Raw genomic sequence first — 24,992 nt, forward strand, 5'->3', positions numbered from 1 at the left:
TCTGGTGTGTATCAGCTAAAGACCCCTCTGAGCACGGCTAACATCTACTGAGCATTCACTGTGTGCCAGGCACTGTTGGAATCACTTTTACTTATTCTGATTTATTTAATCTTCACAATAATCATCTGAGGTAGATGGTATTATTATCTCCACTTTACAGATGGCAAAACCAAGGCAGAGGTGATTTGAGCCTGGGCAGTCTAGCGTCAGAATCCACATCTCAACCAGACAACAGGAATGGAGCACCCAGCGTGCTAAGTCTCATCTGTAGGGATTAGCCCTTTTAATTCTTTCAACAGCCCTGGGAAATAGTCACTACTATCATCTCTGTTTTACCAATGAGGACGCAGAGGCTTAAGGAGGCTAAGGAGTTGTGAGTGGTGAGCAAGACACTGAACCCAGAGCCTGGCTCTTGAGGCCCTTCTTTTAAGCATTGGATTACACTGGCTCCTCTTCCACTTGCCTGAGGTCCTGAGAGCCATGGAAGTTGTCTCGGGGAGTCTGAATCACCTGCCCCCACCCCCAACCTCTGCTGAGCCACTGCTGCTCCCATGATGGGCTCAAGGGACTCAAGCAGGTCCTAGTGCCGTTGATGTGAGAGAAGTCCAAGGCAAACTTGGGGCCGAAAAAAATCTTGAGTTCACAGGTTGCAGGCCTCACTCACTCCTGCCAGCCACACTGGGAGACCAGGTCAAAGCCAGTGGGGTCTCAGTGTGGCCGACCCATACCACCTACAGAGATGAGATGACTCAAAGCCAGGGTCCCACTCACAGCGTCTTCCGAGTGCATGAGGGGCAGCATCCGGAGGGCACAGGGCCACCTCAGCCCCTGACCTCCCTCACAGCTGTCCCTTCTACTTTGTTTCCCGGCCATCCTCATGCCATCCGTCTATCCCACACCTCCACTCCTGCTCCCTTACCTTCCCATTCCTGCCCAACTCTCCACAGCATCGAGCAGAGCTGTGTGCTTGCAACACATATGCCTAATGAAGGACTGCGTCATGCTTCTTTTCTTATCAATTTTCTGAATATCAAAGGAATGTGTGCTCATTGTAGAAAATCGGCAAAATTTAGAATAACATAAAGAAAACAGAAAAATTAAAAAGTCACTGAAAAATTAAAAAGTCACCGATTTCCCATCAATTCAGAGGTGCCCACTGATAACAATTTGGCATATTTCTAAATCTTTTTTCTATGTATAATTTTCTTTTTCATCACTGAGCTCATAAGCAAGTTTGTATACTACTTTTTCCCCCCACTTAATAGTATATCAGGGGGAGTTTTCATGTTACTAAAAATTGGAAATTATTAAAAATTTTTATAATGCCATTTGTAATGGTTGCACATCTTCCCCTCTACGGGGAATGCCCATGGTTGAAATGGTTCAACTCTTTAAATCTCATTTTACTAAAACCTCCTCACCCCCGAGGTCATCCACCCTCTGGACAACTCTGGTGGGTCAGAGCCACTCAGCTCCTGTGAAAAACAGGGAAGGAAAGGGCCCTGACAATCAGCGGACAGAGCAAGGCAGCAGAAGACCCTCACCTGCCTCCTCTCGATGGGTGGGGACACAGTAGCAAAGGGGGCACAGAACGGAGGATGGAATCCGGAAGATGGAGGATGGAGGCTACAGCAGGCCCGGGAGCTCGGGCCCAGGGCCTGCCTGCTTCTGCAATGGGGAGGGCATGTCTCAGCATTTCTCAGGGCCTTGACTTCCCCTTAAAAAGATGAAGAACCACAATGAGATATCACTTCACACCCATTACGATGGCTACTATAAAAAAAAAGAAGTGTGGGCGAGGATGTGGACAATTGCCGGTGAGAATGTAAAATGGTGCAGCTGCTGTGCAAAACAATATGGCGGTTCCTCAAAAAGTTAAACGTAGAACTACCATGTGACCCAGCAGTTCCACTTCGGGGTGTTTACCCAGAAGAAGTGAAAGCAGAGTCTTGGAGAAATATTGTACATCCTGTTCATACAGCACTCTTTGCAACATCCACAAGGTGGAAACAACCCAACTGTGTCTGTGGAGGGATGAATGGACAACCGAAATGTGATTTTATATAGACACACACACACACAAATACACACACACACACACAGGAATATTATCAGCCTTAAAAAGGAAGGAAGTTCTGATACACGCTACAAGAGAGACGAACCTTGAAAACATTATGCTAAGTGAAATAAGCCAGACACAAAAAGACTAATATTTTATAATTCTGCTTATATGAAGTACTTGGAATAGTTAAATTTATAGAGACAGAAAGTAGAATAGAGGTTACAGGGCTACGGAGCAGGGCAAAGGGGGAGCCACTATTTCATGGCAACAGTTTCACTTTAGGATTATACAAAGATCTGGAGATGGACGGGGGTAATGATTGCACAATGTGAATGCACTTAATGCCCCTGAACTGTACAATTAAAAATGGTTAAAATGGTAAATTTGGTTATTGTACATTTTACCACAATCAAAAAAAAGATGAAGGACATGAAACTGCTCAAAATGTACACTTAACGGTACCTTTAATCTTGCAGATGGGCAGAGGTGGGAGCACAAACATAGCCTCACAGCCCGGGGATGATGCGAGACTGGCTGTCTTTGGAGAACCCACGCTCTCAAAGCCATAATTAATATCACTAATTGAAATGTCTAGAAAAGGCCAGAGCCAGACAGTGCCAGACCTGCGCACCAGCTAGAAGGCCTTCCCCTCGATGCCTCCCTCGCCTCTAGGAACAATTAAAGGTTTCCACCTGCCATGCAGAAACAGGTGTGTTTAGGATTCCTCCACAGGGAGGGAAAGGGGTCTGGGGTCAGGAAGATGGGGACAGAGGAAGACATCTAGCTTTGCTTAAAGTCAGTTCCTAGCTTTCCCGGAAATCCTTTCCTGAAACATCCGTCTGAGGGTGGCAGTTTCAAGGAAAGCACTGGGCTCACACCTCGTTTCCAGACGTGTCTGCCCCAACCTGCTGTACAAACCTGGGTATGTTACCGCTCAGGCCCTCTCTCGAGGTCCATCTGGAGAGGACACAGTGCCAATGGTCCACACAGAAGCTCTAAACCAGAAGCTCTGTGCCAATGGAGGGGGGTGCCTGGGGTGGGGGCCATCAGGGGAGAGAGGAAGGAACGGAGCAGCCTTCCTGGTTTGCAGGGACCCATCCACTTACTCCACAGACACCGGCCTCCGGGGGCCACTTGACTCATCCTTTTCCTCCTCAATGAAGAGCAGGCTGGGACCAAAGTCCCTTCCAGCGCTAAGGTCCGTTTGATATTTCCATTTTCTATTACTGGTAAAAATGATCTCGGTTCCCACTTAACCAAGAACACATTACAGGGTTTCCAGTGTCTCTAAGAGCTGCCTGTGCTCCATGGCCTGCTTAAGAGTATGGGCCACGCTGACGGCAGGCCACCACCAGGGACCCTTAGGGATTTCCTACGGAAACCGAAAAAAGCTACCAGCGTCTTTGTCCAAAGAGGAGAGATGAGCGTCCCCTCCCCTGCCCCTGCCACCCCAGGCCCTCCCTCTGCTGCGCGGGGCCATTAGAGCTGCCCTGCTTCCCTCCCCCACAGCCTGCCGCCCTGACCCAGGGGGTGGGGGTCAATGATGGGGTCACTGGAAATGCCCAGCTCAAAACCAGCTCTGTTGCTTAGGAAGAATTTAACCCTCTCCCTCCTGGCTCATGACTATCCACCCTAACAGACCTCCCTGTACGGAGGAAAAAAGTAATTGCAGAGAGGGTCTAGACACGCCCAGGTGAGAATTCTGAGTGCACAGAGGAAATGAGCACTGGATTTGGAGTCTGAAGGTCCGAGTTTGAGCCCTAGCTTTGCCACAAACTCAGTGTGCAGTCCTGGGCAAGTCTTGATTCTCTGAACCTCAGTTTTCCTATCTGTAAATTGGGAGTCAACATACACACCAGCAGATTGCTACAAGCCTGAGCACAGTGATTTTCTAAAGGTGGAAGCACTTCGTACACTCGATGGTTTATACAGCTCCACACAAGGCTAAGAGTCTGGGACACCTTTAACTCACTGGAGGCCTGGGACACGCCGCCCAACCTGCCGAGTGCTCAGCTTTTCCATTTGCACATGGAGTCAATTACTACTTCTTCTCCCAGAGATAATACTATAATTGGGGAGGGCTCCGAGGTCTTTGATGCTGTGGAGACACAAGTGCTGCTAAGCCCCAGCCTTCCACCTTCGGGCTGCCGCCCAAACCAGCAGGAAGATGATGATACAGCTGCCATGGACTGAGTGACCCCACCAAGCCGCACTCGTCACGTGGATTTTCGGCAGCAACAAAACATAGCTGAGGCCCCCAAAGCTAAGGGGCAGAGGCCAAATCCCACTTAGGGTCTGCCTGACTCCACATGCAGATTCACAGCACGAAGATCTTGCAGAAGAGGCTGCTTCAAACGCTCCAGGCGCTCCAAACCCAATGAACGCCCTCTGCCGCAGGCTAGGTGCTGCGGGGACAGCCTTCTCTGCCTGCCAGGTGCCTGCAGGCAGCTCCTGAGCGCCCAGAGTCCAAAGGTGAAAGGCTGTTTATTACTATGAATTATTAAAATTCACCAGCAGTGGGTTTTGTGAATGTGGTGGCTTCATGCCTCAGAGCGATTCCAACTACATGTGAATTTCATAGGTTTTACAAAAATCCATCCCACTTGGTGTAGAACTGTCCCCCTTAGTGACAGGTTTAAGGGACAACACTGGGCAAAAGACAAAAGGCAGTGCACTCAGAGCTAGACTGTCATTCCTGCGACACCTGCCACACCCAGCCTGCAGCTAGTGTGTGAGAAACGGTGCATGCGCTTTGCTGGGCTGCTCCCGGGCACCAGCCTGGCAGGGTCCATGCGCGGGGGTCCACGCCCCAGCCCACCTCCACCCCACGCACCGCCCCTGCTCCTGGAACACGTGAGGCAGCAGCTCTCACCCTTTTCTTTGAGTAAATGGTCACTCTGGTAACAGAATAACCACAGCAACAAACACCTGAATAAGATTCCCATGTGCCAGACACTGTTCTGAACACTTCCCATGGAATCCGTTTTATTTATCCCCCCAATATGCAGGCACAATTGTCAGTGGCATTTTAGAGTTGAGGGAGCTGAAGCACAGAGAGGCTAAGTAACTTGGCCAGAGCCGCACAGCGCATCTGCATGTCGCATCTGAAAGAAGGATACTGTGGGAGGCTAAGGGAGGTGTCATCGCAGACCATCCATCCCCACCACACTCTGGAGAGGCACTCCTCCTCCTTCCCCAGATCCCACAGAGCCCACGCTCATGACCCAAGGCAGGGGCTGCCCCCACATCCAGGCAGGCCCGGAGAGCCGCCCCATCTCCACCCCAGCACCAGCCCCAACAGCCACCACCACCATGGCCACGATATCAACACTGGCCCTCACGCCCTGGAGGCCCCACACTCCAGGCCCCGTAGTAAGCACTGTAATATATACACCACTTCCTTGAATCCTTTTAACTTTGTGAGGTAGGTACTATTTTTCTCCCACTTTGTAGGTGAGAAAACTAGGCTCTAAGAAAGTTCTAGTCACACAGCTCAGAAGAAGCAGAGCCAGCCCTCCAGCCTGGGTCTGTCTGACTCCACCTCGCACCCAGCCTCCTAACCCAAGGCTACGGAGTGGGAACGTCTCCACCAGTCCTGGCGCCCTGGCCACAGTGCAGCTCCATTTCCTCTGATTCTCCCTCCTCCTCTCCCCCGCCTCACCCAGTGCCTTCACATGACGAGGCCTTGGCAAAGCTTAGCCATGCCCTGAGTATCATATTTATTCAAAAATATAGCAGATCATTGCCTTTTAAAAGGCTATCTTGAGATTAATACTCCTCAATCTTAAACAAGTTTGCTCCTTCATTGAGAAATGGCACATGCTGGATTTCCCAGGAAAGTTGGCCACACTCACTCACTTGGGCCCTGGTGGGACTAAAGCCAAGGGCAGTGTGGGTCAGGGCAGACAGGGAAAAGGAGCGCCCCCCAGGGCTGCCAGGCTGGGCCCCACACCCTGGGAGCCCACTAGCCTAGCAGGGAAGGGAAAGTTATCTCCGTTGCCAGACAGTTCAGCACAATTTGAAGGCAGCAAAAATGTTTTTGAATGGAAAGAAAAGAATAGGGTTCTGTGGGAATTTTTCACAGAACAATAGGAGAGAAGTTTCAGTCTGAATGAATGAGCCTCCCATTCTGAAAGTTCTCTGAAACGTTCTCTGGTTCCTCCTTGTCAACAAAGTCCTAGCCTGTCAGCCTGCTCTGCCCTCAGCAATCTTGGCCTAGCTTCAATCCAAGCTAACACCCCCTCCACCCCAGCAAGCCTTGGGGCTGCAGCTCGGTCACAGCTGTTCCTCACAGCGCCTGGCGCAGAGGGGCCCCATGAACATCTGTCTTCATGGAACATGGGATTGCTAATGGAGCCCCAAGTCTGGTGCTGGGCCCAGAGTTCGCGCTCCATACACACTTACTGAACTTATCCGTGCCGAATCGAATCTCAGAGCTCATCCTTTCATGAACCCTGGCAAGAGCCTTGAGCTAGCCAGGGAGGAGGATGTCAACGCAGAGAACAGAGGACAAGCAACCAGCCTCAGGACAGAGTGGCCATCAGCTGTGTGTGGATAATAGTAAGATAATAGCCCAGACCTCACAGCTGGAAACCAGGTCCATTCTCTCACTGCCTAACATCCCTATCCCGCCGCCCCCATCACACACATTCTCTGCCCGGCTCCTTCCAGAGTCTCACAAAGGCTTCTTCTTATCTTTCCAGCAGCCTGCCCTCCAACAACCAGCCAATGGAACCCAGCTTGGAGACATGGCTGGGATGCAAGCAACTGCCACTTGAGTGGTTCGCTACCCCCAAGAGCAGCCTGGCTCCTCCCAGCCATGAGGCTGAGGACGGAGGATCGGGCACTGCCGTCTCCGACCCTGAGAAGCCCCCCACCGCAAAGTTCCCTCCCACTTGGCACCACGGCCCCTGGGGGATGCGAACCCCTTAAAGAATGGCTAATGCAGCTACTTCTAGTCAAAGCCAAACAGCTGGGAGGAGAATGAGGGGAAACAAGGGAAGAATGAGACCAACTTACGTGAGGGCGGGATGGAGGACAGGGACATGCTCCCAGGAACGGGGACCGGTGATGAGTCCAGGGAAGCGTAGAGGCCAGCCTGGTGGAGGGGGCGCCCCGGGCGCTGCTCCTGCACTCCCCATTGTCTCCCGGGACCCCCACAACAACCTGCACACACAGCCCAGGCGCCCACAGAGCTCTATCTGCTGCCCTGATCTCGCAGCTGCGAGCTGAATTCCACCTGCTCAGCACTTTTGCAGAAAGGGGTTGTTTTGCTTGTGCACCATTCTTTCCACGGGGTGGTCATCCCGCCCGCTCCCCCTCTTCCGGGGTCCCGTCACACACCGCTGCTCTCCTTTCCTCTAGGGGTCTTCCCAGGCCCTGCCATCTGAAAAACTCTGCGATGACTCTGTTCTCAGCGTCACTGCCCTGACCCCATTTCACAGAGAGGAATCTGGAGCCCAGGCCCAGGGGGCACAATGTTGGAGGGGAGCCCAGTTGCCCTGCTTCAGAGGGTTCCTGCGGGGAGGCCATGCCATCCAGAAGGGGATTCTCACACAGGGCCGGGCTCAAGCTGCCCCGTGCTGAAACTGTCCCCAAGCACAGGCCAAAACAGCACACAGTCAGCCATAAACTGTTGACCCATTCCTCTTTCCTGTCCAGCCTCGCACTGTGGCTCCTGAGAGCCTTCCTCCAACTGGAGAACAGAATGTGCTTGGCTGGAGACCTGGATGTCATAAATTGCTAATAACAGATTCTCAATCTGAAAAACATAATAATAGAAGGCCTGGCCCTTCCTTTCTGCTCCTCTCGTCCTTGACACCATTTCCTACAAAGCCAAGACGAGACAGAAATGCCTTCTTTGGCCACAGTCAGAGATGGAAATCGATTCTTCCCACCCCAGGACCCAGGAGGCTCAATTCTCCCCACCAGCCTCACCCCTCATGGGCACCAAAAGCAGGCCCCAAGGAGTTTGTACAGGATGTCTTGGCTTTCCAACGCTCCCTCTGGTCTCTAATTTCGCTTCATCCTCAGATTTATCAAGCACCTGCTAAGTGCCAAGCACTGTGTACCTGCGTGTGAAGGTGCCCTTTCCCCACTTACAGGTGAGCGGTGGCTGCAGGCAGCAGGGGGGAGGCTGGCCTGTGTGTTCCCGCTAAAGAGCAGCAGTTGGGGCTGGCCCAGCCCTCTGTGCTCACCCCAGGGAGGGTGGATGGATGGCAAAGATGACCCAAAGCTGACTCTCTGTTCCCAGCCGCCTGCCCTCTGTGAAAGGAGTCGGGGCAGATGCGACAGGAGTAGGAGGAACAGACACGAGCCGAAAGCCAGAAGCATTCGTCTTTGAAAAGAACAATAATAAAAGGCAAATGGGAATGAGCCTGGGTGTAGATTATGAAATTGTGTTCAGTGTATTAGTCATATGCAAATTGTATGTAAACATGCACATGGCCCCTGGAAAAATCCAAGTGTCACCACTGCTCTTTCTGCCTCTCTCTTACCCAGGCCGTTTCCTAGGAAGCTATCCGACCACCTGGCCAGGGGATCCCAGAGTACTGTCCCTGGCCCCGTCTCCCAGCATCCCCTTTGTGCCAGCTTCTCTTCATGGCCTCACCTCGCCTCACAGGCACCTGAGAAACATGAGTGCAGAGGAGGAAGAGAAAATGGGGCTATGCCCACGCCGGGCATGGCCAAGGTGGCAAGTGAGGGAGGAGAATGGTGGTTCCTGCCAAGGCAAACATCCTTCCAGATCTGAAACTCGGGATGGGTTCCCTGTGACTATCAGGAGACCCCATGGGCTCCAGACATTCCCCGATGCCCCTACCCATTCCCATCACCAATTCCTCAAAACCAATGGCAGGAGGCCAGGAGACCCTGCAGCAAGATCCCAGAGTGGGTTTCCACTTGTTCTGCACAAGGTCAGACATGCCACGTGGACCAGCCTCATCCGGGCAGACCCACAGCCAGTGTGAGACTAGGAAGCCCCACCACCCCGGCAAGTCCCTGTCTCCAAATCTCCATTTTCTCATCCACAAAATGAGGAGTAGGTACTCTCTTCCCTTCCTAACTCACAAGGTTCCATGAGGCACCCCTGAGATAAGCCACGCAGAAGCAGGCACACTGTGGAGGGCACCACCAAGTGCAGACGTGGGATTGTGACAAAGTGTCTGACTCCACACCTGGATTTTGAAATTGCAACAAAAATTCCCAGGGTGGCTGTCATTGTCCTCATCTGACTCTACTGCGAAAGCAGCACAGCAATCTTGTTTCATCCCAGGAGAGGTCAAAATGGTCCTTCCCAAGTCTCGGATGGGAAAAGTGAGGTCCCAAGAGGTGAAGTGACAGGCCTGAGGGCACACAGGCTAGCCCAGGGCCTTGGTCCCCTCTAGTGCCCACTGGCCCAGCTGCCCGTCAGCCTTCAAACACCAGCACAGCAGTCAGAGGAAGACGTCACAGGGCGCCACCCCGGGGGGAAGGGCGAGATTGGGGGCCACTGCCTGATGCACGGGGAGCAGCACCGGCTGCAACCACTGGTGTAGCCACTGGGGAGTCAGCCCCTCCACTGCAGCCTGTAGCCCAGCCGGATCCCTCTGGCCCTGGGCCTCCCAGCTTTACTGAGATCTACCCAGGAAATGGGCAGCCAGGCCCATCACCAGTCCGAAAACCATGGAAGGAAGGAGACAGACGACTGGTTCCATGTTAGGGATCAGAGACCGAGGCCCAGAAAGGTTCCTGACGTGGGCGAGACCAGAGAGTAACCTGAACAGCTCGCGCCTGCTGTGTCTACCGTGCAGCTGCGTCCATCAGTATGCGCACACCTCTTCTCTAACCCTCACAAGAGCCCTGTCACAGGGGAGGCACCTTTATCCCATTTTATGGATAAAGACAATATGGCTCAAAGAATGAGGTAAAAGGCCCAATATCGAGATTCAAAATCCAAAAGTTCAAATCCAGAACTTCCTGACTCGCAAACTCCATGGCGTTTTCACTAAACTATTCTGCTCCTCTACAAATTGAAGAACATTCCCGAGTGAGAGTTACTCATAACATATTGGTGTGGGGAGGAGGAGCAAAAAGACACTGAGTGATGACCAAAATTGGCACTGAACCCCGGGGCAGGCTGGGTACGGCCCTGGACGCCTTCGCCTGCCGTGCAGGCCCTCCTCAGCCTGGCCCAGGCCACCCCTCCGGCTGTCGTCCCCACAGACCTGCAGTACAGGCGCAAAAAGTCATGTCCACCCCTCGGGGCTCTGGCTCCCTGGCCCCTGCCCAGAAGGCCCTTCCTACGTTCTTGACCACAAAATCCCTACACCTCACTCAAAGCCCAGCTCAAATATTGCCCCTTCTTTATAAATCACTCCCTGAAAATTCTAGAAGAGTGGATTCTTCCTCCAGGGCATTCCAGAGCCCTTGGACATCCCTGGTCTCAACTACTTGACTGGACTGCAATTATCTGCCTACTTGTCCACCTCCTAGACTCTGGCTCTCTCTCAGGGAAAGGGACAATAATGACCTTCTCTTACATAGCCCTATGACACAACCGCAGCTGAGCAGGCACCTCTTCACACATCTGACAATCACAACAGCCCCACGAGGCAGTGACTCTTATCACCCCCATGTTACAGGCAAGGAAACGGAGACTCAGAGAGGTTAAGTTACTTAGCCAAGACCACACAGGCAGTGTGGCTCCAGAGTCGGCCTGTCCCTGCTGGTACTGCACTATTCTTCGCTGCCTCCCCCATCCCCAGTGCAGCGCCTGGCACACAGTAGGTGTTTAGTAAAGTTTGTTCCATAAAGAGGTACAGAGGGAGGGGGATGTTGCTGCACCCAGCCACCTCCACCCCAAATCCCACCTGGAATCTCTTGGCCCAGGGATCCCTACTTCTCGCCCCACCTTCCATCACTCCTGACATGTAACCCTTCTTCCTTCTAGAAAGCTCCAGGTTCTTTTCCCTGGTCCCATCCATTTCTTCCTCCGGTGCCCCAGCAGGGGTGAGAGGTCTTGCTGTCTTTCCAGTGGGAAACTGAGACCCACAGAGGCCTCACGGCCGGTGGATCTGTTCGGAGGCAGTCCTCCTGGCCCTGGGGCAGTGCCGCATATGGACTGGTTTTACCTCTGCCTCAAGCAAGAAAAAACCAGCCCCAAGGGGCCGGCCCCGTGGCCTAGAGGTTAAGTGCGCGCGCTCTGCTGCTGGCGGTCCGGGTTTGGATCCCGGGCGCGCACCGAGGCACCGCTTGTCCCATATAAAGTGGAGGAAGATGGGCACAGATGTTAGCTCAGGGCCAGTCTTCCTCAGCAAAAAGAGGAGGATTGGCATGGATGTTAGCTCAGGGCTGATCTTCCTCACAAAAAAAAAAAAGAAAAAAAAAACCAGCCCCGAGATGCAGGGAGTCAGGAGGTGAGCACCCCCATCCCTCACGCCCACACCCCCTGGCTGACCCGGCCACTGGTCTCTGGTCTGGGCCTGAGAGAGGCAGGAGGGGCTGCTCCCGGGGGCCAGGGTGGAGGAGACAAGCAGCCCTTTGTGTCTGCAGCGCTCCTGAGACACCTGTCCTCCCGCCTGCCCGCCTGCGCGCGGGCTTGTTTACCCTGCAGCCTGGCGGCCAGGCCCAGCCTGCCTCGGCGTGGGGCTCCGGCAGCCCTGCCAGCACCTGCCCGGTCCTGGCAGCCCCGGAGGGGCCGATTCTCGGGAGGGAAGGGAGGGGAAGGGAGGGGAGGGGAGAAGCAGCGGAGGCATTTAACGGCAGCCTGGCCGGTGTGCCGCCGACCCTGCAGTCCTGCACCCCCGTGGCTGCCGGGGAAAGGCTTGGGCTCCCCATCCCGCACACCACAGTGTGCCCAAGTCCCGTTTGAACCCCCAGCACCACACCACAGGCAGCCCGCACACACCCCATCAGTGTACCCCAAAACCCATGCTCCCTGTGCTGGCACACACAATTCATAGCTGAACAAGGCCTCTGGGTGCCAGGAGCCCCTAGCCACCCTGTCTTCGAATGCCTGCCACTCCCCTGCCCCCAAAGTCACGACACCCCCAGGGTCCTTGGTGAGGGACAGGACCGTCTGACATGCCCTTGGTGACCCAGGTGGGGCCCCTGGGAGATGTGCAGGGATCTGCCCTCACAACCCTCTCTTCTCTCTGACTTGTTCGGGTTTTTTTTTTTTTTTTTGAGGAAGATTGGCCCTGAGCTAACATCTGTTGCCAATCTTTCTCCTCTTTTCCTTTTTTCTCCCCAAAGCCCCAGTAGATAGTTGATGTCATAGCTGAACATCCTTCTAGTTCCTCTATGTGGGATGCCGCCTCAGCACGGCCTGATGAGCGGTGAGTAGGTCCACGCCCAGGATCGGAACCTCTGAACTCCGGGCCGCGGAAGCAAAGCGCATGAACTTAACCGCTAGGCCACCAGGCCGGCCCCTCTCTGACTTGTTCTTGCTGAGCCATATCCTCCTCACCCTCCAGGTCTTTCTGTTTCCTCTTACAAGGAGCCTTCCCCGACTGCCCAGATCTGGTGGTGGTACCCTCCTCGGTGCTCCGGAAGCGCTCCACCCTGTGCCTCCCACGCCCACTCTGTTAGTCAGTGTCGCATCGATTATTTACTTCTCTTTATCTTCCTCCGAACTGTGTAAGGCTGCAGCCTAGTAGGGCACAGCCCGAGGCAGGCCCCCACAGGCACACACAGCCACGCCACCTCCACCCCAAGTTCCACCTGGACAGTCACCTCTTGGATTCATGAGGCCCAGCAGCTGGCTAACAGGCTCAGGGAGGGGTGAGTTTTGATGACATGAGAGGGAGAGAGGAAGGAAGGACATGAAGACCCTGTGGGGTTTAAGCCAGCAAAAGGGCGTGGGGGAGGGCTGCTCCAGGTGAGACAGGAACCTCCCTCCTCCCCGATGGCCGGCAGCTTCCCTGTCCCGTCCGAGAGCCCCGAAACCCAACCAGCCTGGACTCAGCAAGCAGGAGGTCCCTGGTACCTGCGGCCAATTATCCAAAGAGGACTCTGACTCCACAAGGAGGGTGAAGACATCCAAGTCCACAGACCCTCTCTAAACTGCCCAGCACACCCCCATAGCCACGCTCACACACAAGCCCTCCCCTCAATTCTGGTTCCTCAAACTCCAAGTCAACTAATGCCCAGAAAGGGTTAACAAATTGCCAAAAATCACCTCCAAATTTGGGGTGCCATGTTGAGGAGTATGAATCTAAGACCAGGCAGAGCTGGCAGAAGAGAAGAGAACTTACCTTATGAAAACCATAGCGCCCTGATGCTCTGAGACAGATCCAACAGGGCCATCATGTACAGCTGTGCAGACTGTGCACTGCACGACTCTGAGTCCCATTCACTCAGACTTGTATACTTAATACAACTTGACAGCAGTCAAGTTCATCCTTTGACTTCCTCAGATACCAAAGAAAAAGCTCTCCTGCTACCTACCTCTACCCCAGGCAAGATGTGACATATCCCCTTCCTTTGTTCTCTGACTCTGTTTCCTGGCTAGGGTACCTGTGAGTGAAGGCCCCCCACTGCCCCACCAGCCCCAGCTAGGGGACCCCATTGACTCCACCACTAGCTCTTTCCTATTCACTCCTCTCTTTCTGCGGCCCCCCACCCTGGCCAGCCTCCCCTCCATCATCTACTCCTGGTGAGAGGGGCTGGTGGTGGTTCCATGCACACAATGACATAGTAGGAGGAAACTGAGTTTACACAGAGCAAAGGGAGCCCCTCACCAGGTAGACTGGGATGGAAACCCCAATCTACGTGGGGCCCCAGAGGCTCTGGAGCAGGGAGGAGAGGAGAGCCTCCCTCTGGCTCTTTCTCGGCCTCCCAGTCCACCGTCCCCTTTCCTTCTTGACATTGGTCTAGCGTCCCCAACATCTCCCTGCGACTCTTAGAAGCACTGCCTGGTCCCCAGGGGTCAGAAGGAGCTGACCAAGGTCTCCAGAGTGCAGGCCCCTGCCTGCCCGCGTACACCCATGCACACATGCACGCACACCCCCTCTCCACCAGCCAAGAAAACGGGAGCCAGGCAGGCCAGAGAGATGGCAGCGGCTAGCAGGGCCACTCCCTTCTGCTCTCAATGGCTCCCTCCTTCATCCCCCACTCCATTCGCCCCACCTGCCTCTGGGAGCCCTGGGTGGTACCTGCACACGGGCTTCCTGCCAGCCCTTCCTTCCCCACCCCACCCACCCCTCCAGGGACAGGCCCAGAACCAAAGCCTCCCAGGGTTGGGTGAACGACTTTAGGCTCCTTCAACAGGGCTGGGGGTCAAGCGTTCCAGAGCTTCACACCCCACACTGAGACAGGAAACTCCTCACCCTCCACTCTGAGAAGCGCAGGGGGCCTGCCTTGTGTGGCCAGGCAAGAGTTAATTCTTTTGAGTCAGCATGAGGACAGCTTAAGGCAAGGCTTCACTCCCCTTCCTGCCTCCTCCCAAGTGCCTCTGGGCTGCCCACACAACACAGCCCACCAGGGGAGTCCTGGGGCCCCCTCAAGTGTCATCCTGGAAGGGTATCAGTCCAGTCTTGCAGGCTTCTTCTCATATTTCTACTATTACCCTCCTGCCAGGGACCTGTCTTTCTGCAGAATATTCTATGTTGGTCAAGCTTCAACTCCTCTTGGTGGTCCAGAGAAAAAACTCTAACGACTTTTTCTGTTTCACTGTCTGGCAATTCTAGATATATTTTAAATCTTTTACAAAAGTAATACACATTGTTGTACGACTTTCGGAAACTACAGAAATAAGAAATATGAGCCACAATTTTTAAACAAAAAGTCAACAGAAGATGTTGGTCTAGGGTCGGCCATCCCAGCTCCTGGCGTTGGGGACTGGCCTGTGTGGCCCGCTCTACCCCTGGCCTCCGACTGGCCACCCACCCTCATCCTGGACTTCCAAGGAAATCCCGCCACTCTGGCTGCTCCTTCAAATGGCTGGACCTGGACACCCGGGCACCCACCTCTGCCCCAACTCAGCACAGGGCCTGGGATTGGCAGCGGGCCTCTCCCGCAGGGCCAAGGAGCGGGAACCACCCAAGGTTACCACCCCTTTGTGGGACCAAGGCCCTCTGGGAACTATTCTCACCCCAGCCTGTTCCACAGGCTGCACATTCCATCTGAGTCAAGCAGGGGCGGGGCCGGGGGAGGTAAGGCTGAGGGGAGAACAGTCTGGCCTCCTCTGGGACGGATCCCCATCCTTGGGGAGCTCCAGGCCTGGTGGGATTACAGACTGAACACCCAGGAGAAGGGAGCCCACCTGTTCCTGCCTAGTCCTAGCCTCTCCCAGTTCTCCCCTGCTCCAGCCAAAACAGTGAAACCCTACCTTGGACATGTCCCCAGAAGACACAGGGGGACCATGTGCAGAGTAACACTAAACCCCTCCCCCCAACCACCCACAATCCCCAGGGCTGCTCCCAGGGCTTCCTGCCAAGGCCATTTAAATGCTAAGGCCACTGCTGGGGGAGGGGAGTCTGAATGCCCAGTGTATCAAGAGAACTGAATTCAGATTTGATGGCATGTGTCAGGCTTCCCAGTGACCTAAAGGGCCTGAGTAGAGGATGCCACTTCGGAAAAGAGGTGGCAGCTGGAGATACTGACCCCACTTCTTCCTTCCTCTCTTCTAGGACCCCAAACATACTCCTTTCCTCAAAATACACTCCTGGCTGGAGTGTATTTTGGATGAGGGCTGGAACCCTCATCCTTTGGGTACAAATCTCAGCCCCAGCTGCTCTCCCAGCTTGTCCCCACGTGCACACTCATGCTCTGAGGTGCAGCACATCCTGGGAGGTGCTGAGATTTGCCCACGGATGACGTTGGGAGGAGGCAGGGGACACCCCAGCCACCCGCTCTCACCTCCCGCCTCTCAGGTCTGACCACTGTCGCCTCTCAGGTCTGACCACTGTCGCTGTTTCATCCCTGGTTCCACCCAGACCCTCCCTGACAGCACCTAGGAGTCAGCAGGGCCACAGCAGGGCCTCTGGCTCCTCCCAAAAGAGGCAGGTCACAGGAGCAGAGGGGTCTTCCTAAAGCGGCGGGAGGAGAGCCCAGAACACGCCTGGAGTCGCAGGTGGTCACTGGGAGGGTCTATGCTGTGGACCAGGCAGGGTACATGGAAATCTGTTCCCAGGGGAGGCCCAAGGGCCTTCACCACCATGAGGCTTCAGCAGGGACGGTCTCATGGGTCTCTGGCGAGGTCCATGGCATATAACAGGCACTCAGGCTGAAGTGGAGGCCCCACCTCCTCTTAGGAGGGAACGTCCATACCCCTGTTGCTCAGAGAAAGTATTTTTTTCTTCGAATTTTTCAAAGAAACAGAGTCATCCCTGATCAGAGAAGCTGGTGGAGGCTGAAGGTGGCCCTGTTGAGCTGGCCTGTAATAAATCTCCTAATCAAGTCCTCCCAAGGAGTTGGAAGGAGGACCAAGGAAGGGGCAGGCAAAATGGGTGTCGCAGGGCAAAAGCCTCACATCCAGGGCGTGCCTTCCTGCTTGGGAGCAGGGAGATAGGGAGGGAGGTGTGCATGGTCCTCTGTGGGGCCTGGTGACAGGCACTGTGACAGCCTTCCTGGCTAACACATGCGGGTTCCAGGAAGGGGACTAGCAAAGGCTGAGGATCCCAGCGAGTTCAGGCAGGAGCGAGCCCTCTTAAGCAAACACTGAGGACAAGAATCATTCCCATTCAAAGCACGACTCCCTGGCAGGCTGGCCGGGCCTTCCAGCACAGAGCCCTTTTCAAACACCCAGCTTCGCCCCTGAAGACGGCTGGGGAGGGGCACATGCGGGCACAGCTGCACTTGAATTCCACTTTTCAGTGGCTCCACTTCCTGGCGACCTACTCAGGGAGATGCCCAATAAGGGCCCACCTCAAAGCAGCCCAGGAGGAGAAAACCTGTGTAGAATGAGTGTCAGCCCCTCCGGTGCGGGGGGAGGCCTGGTCTCTGGCAACAGCAAACCCAGACCCTAGCCATTCACGGAGTGCTGCTGCGGACGCTCTCAGATGCCAGCCTCCCAAGTCCTAACAGGTAAGTATGGTCACTGTTGTTGCCCCATTTCACAGATGGAAAAATGGAGGCTAGAGATGTCATGTGGCAAGCACCTCTCCTGGCTCTAAATTCTTCTTACTGTATACATCATGTTGCTCTGAATCTGCTAATTGTCAAACTGGCAAAATGTTCAGGAGGGGCTCTCCCCACTAGGAGGAGTGAGGGGGATAAGGATGTAGCTGGGACCTGAGACACGTCCACAGCCAGGGCAGCACTGGGAATCACCCCTCACCATCCCTGACGCCACCACTCCTGACTACAGCATCTGGGCTGGGGTGCAGCACTGTCTCCAGGCAAGAGCAGAGCGGCAGGTTAGGCAACGGCGCCTCAGTGAGACCTATTGGTCCTGCCTCCAGAACAGCCTCCCGTCCGCCCACTGCATCCAAGGCGTCAGTTTGGAATCAGCCTCTGAGCCGGCCCCTCTGCTTCCATTCCTGTTTCCCTTTCAAGCTACTCTCTACTTAGCAGCCGAAGCAATATATCTTTTTTACATTTTTTTCCACTTATAAGCAATTCATGACCATTGTAGAAGGCTGGAAAAATCAACAGCAGATAAAGAAGGAAATAAAAATCACCCCTACATCCCGTATCCAGAATTAACCTCAGCAAACATTTCAAGGCAGCCTTCTAGTCTCCTCTCTACGTATGTGTGCATGATGGGCGTGTGTACACATACAGTGATCTTTACAAAATTGCTACTACTCTATGTAGTTTTATATCAGTTTTTTTCTCTTATTATATACATTTTCCAAGTTATAAGCTATTCTTTTTTGTGTGTGTGTGAGGAAGATCAGCCCTGAGCTAACATCCATGCCAATCCTCCTCTTTTTTTTTTGCTGAGGAGGACTGGTCCTGGGCTAACATCCATGCCCATCTTCCTCCACTTTATATGGGACGCCGCTACAGCATGGCTTGCCAAGCGGTGTGTCAGTGCACGCCCGGGATCCGAACCCAGGCCGCCGCAGAGGAGCGCGCACACTTAACCGCTACACCACAGGGCCGGCCCTATAAGCTATTCTTTTTAAATTACACTTTTTGGTTTTGGGGTTTTTGGGCATAGCTGATATATCTATGGTACAACATGGTACTACATTCAGAAAGGACAAAAGAATATACAGAGAAAACACCATCTTTCCTTCATCCTATTCCTCAGCCACCATTTCCCTCCCCTGGGGCCATTCTGATGACCATTTCTTGGGTACCACATAATCTTTCAAAATTATAAATCAGATCATGTCACTCCTCTACTTAAAACTCTCCAATGGCTTCCCATTGCCCTGGGTATAAAATCCAGGCTCCTAACCAGTCCTACCAGGCGCTGTGTGACCACATGCCGCCCTCCTCCCACTGCTCCATCTCCCCCTCCAGCCACACTGGAGGCAAACCCGCCTCTGGCCGCAGGGATTTTTCATTTGCTGCTCCCTCTGCCTGCAATCCCGTCTGCGGGTCTTTGTGCAGCTAGCTCCCTCTCATCCTTCTAGCTTTGGCTGAGCTGTCCTCTCCCCAGGTCAGCTTTCACTGGCTTCTCAACCTAGGGCCACCCCCGCCTGCCCCCACACATGCATTCTCCCTCACATCACCCTGTTGGATCTCTTTCACATCACACAAGATCTAATATTGTCTTGGTCACTTATTGTAAAGTTATTTATTGCCTGTCTCCTCCCACTAGAAAGAAGGCTCCCTGAAGGCAGGCACACGACCTCTCTGGTTCACCCCTGAAGCCCTGCTCCTAGTACAAGGCCCCGCACACAACTGGCGGTCAACAGATTCCTGTTACAGAGAGGAATGCGGCGACTGCAGTGCTGCTCCCCATCACTGACAGCGGCCCAGCCGTGGGTCTCCTAGCACCAAGACCCAACCTTCTGGCCATCCCCCATGTCTGGGGTGGGGTTAGAGGTCAGAGAAAGGAGAGAGGAGCCATTCTCCAAGGCAGCAGGACTGGGGGGCAGCAGCCTGCTCTTCCTCCCTGTCACCTTGTTGCTCAGCTCACCCCATACTTATGCTGTGCATTGCAGAGTCCAGAATCAGACCAGGAGCTTGTGACAAATCCAAATTCCTAGAAAATACTCCATCTGCAAGCGGAAAGTTGAAGGTGACACTTTTGTCCCTCACCCCAAATCCCACATCCAATCTGCCCAGGCAGCTGGGGTCTTCCAGGTTCCCAAGTGAGCCCCCGCGGGGGGTGACAGAGATGCCACCCAGGGAGCAGAGCCCCCCAGGGAACAGCCCCAGCCATCCCACCTGACTCTCCCCTGGGGCCCTGGGCACCTGGGCTCCTCTCTCCGGAAACTCACTCAGCCCCAGAGACACAGATGCGCATCCAGTCCTGAGCCAGCGGCCCAGGGCGAGGACACTCAACGAGGACACTCGGGGGCACCCTGGTGGAGACACTTCCTTCCTGGGGCCTGCTTTCCACTGAGAACACTGCAGTCGGGCCAAGATTGATTTTTAAGAATGAGGAAAAGCAGGGAATGAAGCGCCTTTCACAAACATTGTGAAGAAGGGAGGGAGAAAGGGAAAAAAGAAAAAAAGACTTAGCAAGATGGAACTTGACAAGGAGTAGGGAGAGTCGGAGGAGTCCAAATCAGGAAATGGTGGGAAGAAGTCTGAGGTTTCTTCCTTCCCAGATGTGGACAGTCACTATCATTGATGAAATGAGCACAACCCCAAAGTGCTCTCCTGGTCTCCACACAAGGTCACTTAGGTCACAATGACAATAACAGCCACCGTTCCTCCAGCACTTTCTTTATGCCAGGCACTGCTCTATGAGCTTCGCTTTATTAAGACTTTTAATCCTCAAGACAACCCCATGAGGTAGGTACTGTTCATATTAAACCCATTTTACAGGTGAGCAAACCGAGGCACAGAGTAGTAGTTTAAATGTCTACAGTGGCAGTGTCTGGGATCTAACTCCGACCCCAGCTCTTAACCTCTAAGCTACATTTGGGGCCGGCTCCGTGGCTTGGCGGTTAAGTGCGCGCGCTCTGATGCTGGCGGCCCGGGGTTCGGATCCCTGGCGCGCCCTGAGGCACAACTTCTCCGTCCAACCCGAGGCCGAGTCCCACGTACAGCAACTAGAAGGATGTGAACCTATGACATGCAACTATCTACTGGGGCTTTGGGGGGAAAAAATGAATAAATAAAATCTTTAAAAAAAAAAAATAATAAGCTACATTTGGCTTCAGTGGCCCAACCAGAGGGTCCCCACACTCCTGAGTTCATGCCTCCCAACCAGTATCCCTGAACTCAATCATTAGAGGCCAGTTTCAAAGATGCAGGCATAACTCGGCCCATCTTGCATGGGGGAAAATCTGGAGAAGGTAAGGAGCTCGCGCGAGCTCACGCTGCCCACAGGTGGGCAATCAGGCCCAAATGTGCTGAATCCCAGCATCAGGAGCTCCACTTCCTACGGGAGCTCGGTGGAAACCAGGATCTCTGGAAACTCGGCCCCGAGCAGCATCTTCTCCGTCTTTCGCCAGGCCCTTCCCAGAGCCAGCGCCCAGGCGCCCTGCCCGGAAATTCCCACAGAGTCAAAGCAAACTTCCCAGGAAAACTCCTCGGCTAGGGGCTTCCTCCTAGCCCCCGTCACAGAGGCGCTGCCAAGAGCGCCGTTGGAGTCCTTGCAGCTGCCGTCGGCCCTCCAGGGCGGGAGCCGCCGCTCGTGTGCTCGGGGTCCTCTAGGAGAGGTCCAGGGCTGAAGTTCAAAATCCACTTCCCGCCCAGACCAGCTCGCGGCCCCGCCCGGGACTCCCCGGCAACCCCCACGCCTCGTGCCCTCCCCAGTCCCGGCTAGGGAATGGAGCACCTCCAGCCTGCAAGACCCAGGCGGCAGCTGGAGAATCCCGCGGACGATCCCTGCGCGTGTGGGGACTCCAAGCAGCCGGCGCGCACGTGTGTGTGTGCGCGTGTGTGTGTGTGTGTGTTTACGTACGGAACGCGCGGGGTGGGAAAACAATGGCGAGCCGCTGGGAACACAGCAACTAGCCCCCCTCCCCACCTCACTACCCCTAGGCACGATTTGCTTTTGCAGTGAAATAGGGATGAAAAGATTCACCTCCGACATCCAAAGGCGGGAGGTGGGGGCGGTCAGAAGACGACTAGGGTGGGAGGTGGGTGGGAGGTGGGCGGGGGGTGAAGCTGGAGCAGCCGGAGCAGAAAACAAACAGGATGCAGCGCCCGGCTGGGCCGCCGGGGAGAGAACCTGGAAGGGTGGGGAAGGTTGCGTGGCTGGACCCCGCACCCCACACAACCAGGGCGGGGGGGAGGGGTGGTCTGAGATTCAGCGCGGGCACCCGAGCCACACGCGGGGCGCGCACAGGTCGTCTCGGCTCCCCGCAGGGAAATCCTTGAACTAGGCGCACAGACAGGCTGGTGAGCAAGACCTAGTGCCCCCGGCCGGTCGGCGAGGAGCGGGCGCGGGCTGGGGGGAGACACACCAAGCTCTGCTCGCATGGAGCGCACACAGACCCAGAGCCACCCACGGCCCTACCGGGCTGCCACCCCTCTCCACAAGCATCCGGGTCTGGCCGGCGTTGTTGGGGGTGGGTGGGGTCCGTTCCTTCCAGAAAAACTTTGCGAAGGATGGAAACTCGCAGAGATGAGAGCCGGCGTGTGCCCAGAAACGTGGGGACGCGAGCGTCAAACTTCGGAGGGCTGGGGCGAGGGGCGCGGCGGCGCGCTGGGGCGCGGAGGGGGCGCACTTACTACTCAGCCGGGCGCTGGGCTCGGGCTCCGCGCTCCTGCTTCTCCTCCGTCCGGTCCCCGCGGCTGGCAGCCCGGGCTTCCCGCTCACATGCCCGGCGGCGCTGCGCTTGGGCGGCGGGGCTGCGGCGCCGGGGCTGGGAGGGGGCACGCCCCCCGCCGTGGGCCCGGGAGTCGCTCCGCACTTGTGGCCACCGTGGGTCCCCGCCCCACGACGGGCCGCCGTCCCGGGCGGAGAGCGCGGTTCCGGGAGGGCGGCGTCCTCCGCGAGCCAGGCCGCTCTCTGCCCTCTGCCCTCTGCCCGCCGCCGGCTCCCTGCCTTCCGCGGTCCTCTGCCCGGCTCGCCGGACGCTGAGCCGGCTCCCCGCTCCGCGTGCCGCGCCTCGGCTCGGTCCGGATCGGCCTCCGCGGCTGACCGCTGCGCCCGGGCTCAGAGCTGGGCTCGCCGCTCCGGCCGGGGCTCCAGGAGCCGCGCTCCCACAGTTCAGTTCCAAGCCTGGACCGGGAGCAGGGCGCTCGCGGCTCGCTGCTGCGAGGCGACTCCGCAGCCTCAGAGGAGAAAGAGGGAGGGAGACAGAGCGGGCAGGGGGAGGAGGAGGGAGGAAGGGTGGGGAGATGGAGAAGGAGGGAGGGACAGAGAGTTCTCTCCTCCTCCCCACAGCCAGGTCCAGCCAGGCTTCAACAGCTGGAAACCTCTGTTGGAAAGGGGGAGCTAAGGTTCCTGGGCGGCGGGGGTGGGAGGAGGTGAAGTGAGGGGGTGGAGAGAAAAGAAGAAAGAGGTGGGTTCTGCCCGCTCCCACTGCCCAGGTATGACGGTCGCTACAGAGAATCTTCGCTCCTTAGAGCAAGAACCAAGAAGTCCATCCAACTCCCAGCCTCCCAACCCCTCCAGACAGACAGCCTCGATTTAGGCTTTTTACAAACTCCGTTTCAGAAGCTCCCTTAGGAACGTGATCCCACCTGCAGCTAGACAGCTTCCTGATGTCTCAGACCACTCCCTAGTCCTGTCGTTTTGCACTCTCTCCAACAAATCTTTTATTTTTTTTCCTGCCCTGTTCTACATAAGGAGGTGGATTTCTTTAGTTAAACGTATTTATTAAATGCCTGCAATCTGCCGCACCCGACTGGGTGCTGGGGACATCAGGGTAAACGTGACAGTGCCCTGCCCTTTCTGGATTCCCGTTTTGTGAAGGAGACAGATGAGTGAACATATAATTACAGGGCAGTGGAAAATTGCTGAGATCCGGCAAGCACATGGGGCCTGGGGGCCACCAAGGGCATTCGGGTGTGGGGGACGGAATCTGTCTTCTTGTGGGAGGTGTCATCTGAACCGGATCTTGGGAGGACGTTGGGAGTGGAGCAGGCGATCACGGGACTGCAAGCAACATGGTCCACGGTGTGGGGGCCCGCATCTCAGCAGGTGATGGCGTGTCCCTCACAGACCTTCCAAGACCTCTGGATTTCATCATTCCCCACTGCAGTCCTTGGCTAGCTCCTTTCATTCATCTTTTAGGTCTCAGCCCAATACTAATTCTAGGAGCCTTTCTTAATGGCCAAATCTGGGTCAGGAGCCCCATCTATGTATGGCTCTGGAAGCCCCCAGTGGTGGATGGTATGGTAACCATTCGTCTGTCTCGCCCACTGGACTGTATGCTGCATGAGGGCAGGGAGGTGTCTCTGTGGTTCACTGTTACATCCCTTGCTTGGCAAAGAGCGGGCCCTTGATAAATACTTTGATATTTGATCAACTGGTCGATTGAAGGTAGTGGGGAGTCACTGAGGGATTCTAAGCAGGGCTTCTGATGAGAGCAGTCCAGTTGGACACAGGGAGGCCAGTGACCACACAATGGCACTAACCAGGGTACAAATGATGCAGGCCTGAGCTAAGCTAGGGGTGGGGAGGATGGAAAGGAGGAAACAGGTGCGGGTTAGGAAGTGGGAGAAGTCAATATTAACTCTTCAGGGTCTGGCTTTTGGATGAGTGTGGACGAAGCCATTTCAGAAACCATGAAGGAGTTGCCCAGATGCCACTAAGCCTTTCCTCCTCCTGGCCAGCATGCCTGTGTTTTCCATTTATTGGTGGTTTTTCTCTGGCCCCTGATCATCTTCATTGGGTACCTTCACTGTTTATCCCTTCCTGTAGCTGTCCTTAGCCATGGCAAATTGAGAGAGAAAGCGCAGAGAGGTGGGAGGTGGGCTCTCCTCTCTCCAACACCCCCATCCACTGTATCTCCACCAGAAGCCTAGAGGAGGGTGCTTGCTGGTTGGTTCAGGTCAGGTCAGGTCAGGCCCAGCCTAGTGGAGCTTGTCTTGGTGGCAAGTCTTCATCCTGCTGACTGAGGCAGTGCTTTTCTAGATACCTGTAGCCAGACTTACGAGTCAGAAGTGCTCAGCTGAGCTGGGTCTTGCACTGTGGTGAATGCCACAGGAGCGACTTTTCAGAGGCAGGCCATCTCTTCCATCTACACTCCACTCAGTTCTACTCGAGCTTTCCAGAGTCACACTCGGGTGTGGAAGCTAATCAAGAAGATAACAGGTTGATTCAGAGAATGTTTCATTTGCCTCTCAGAATTTGAGAGTAAAAGATCTGGAAGGAATCAGCATTCCAGAAGCATCTCCTCTCTGTGCACAGGAAGGAGAGAGATCTTACCCAAGGCTGGTACTTCACACACGTGATCTCCTTTATCTGTCAACAACTCTGTGAGGATGGGACAGTTCCATTTTGCAGGTGAGGAAAATGACACTCAGAGAGGGGAAGAAAAGTTTGCAAGACCACGTAGTAAAGAGGCAAGAGCTGACATTTGAACCCAGGTTTTCTGGCCTTCAAATCCATGTGTTTCCTGCTCTACCATCCTGCTTCTCTTCTTATAGGGTTTGATGGTCCTTAGAATCTGAACCACATAAACTAACACTCGAGTATTATTCAACAGCCTAGATTCTGGCTTAGACCCTAGAAGTGAAAACAGCTCTCTGCCTCTTATGTGACAGTTGGCCTCCTGTCCCCTAACTGGAGGACTTTCTCCCAAGGACAGAGGACTCAACTCATATCATCACCCCCCAGCACACACACAAGGACCCTACCCAGTGCATGTGCTCAGCTAATGCTGGTGGCTTGAGTCCTTTTTACACACACACACACTTCCAAAACTTTTCTGCTCCATTTTTCATGTGTTTAGCTACCATGGGGACTTGAGCATAGGGA

General features: G+C 54.9%; 1 protein-coding gene across 3 annotated transcripts in view; it reads right to left on the reverse strand.

Moving 5' to 3' along the window:
- Nucleotides 1-22,380, reverse strand: part of SOX13 (SRY-box transcription factor 13) — a 44,297-nt gene extending 21,917 nt beyond the window's left edge. For 2 of the 3 annotated variants that reach the window (XM_058540282.1, XM_058540280.1), the window contains exon 1: nucleotides 19,080-19,161. In XM_058540282.1, the coding sequence (XP_058396265.1) occupies nucleotides 19,080-19,099 (20 nt within the window). In that variant the 5' untranslated portion in view covers nucleotides 19,100-19,161. Of the gene's footprint in view, nucleotides 1-19,079; nucleotides 19,162-21,793 lie in introns of those variants that run through there. The other variant, XM_058540283.1, reaches the window with a different exon arrangement.
- Nucleotides 22,381-24,992: the final 2,612 nt, after the last annotated feature.

This window comes from Diceros bicornis, chromosome 4, assembly GCF_020826845.1.
Source record: "Diceros bicornis minor isolate mBicDic1 chromosome 4, mDicBic1.mat.cur, whole genome shotgun sequence".
Taxonomy (NCBI): Eukaryota; Metazoa; Chordata; class Mammalia; order Perissodactyla; family Rhinocerotidae; genus Diceros; species Diceros bicornis.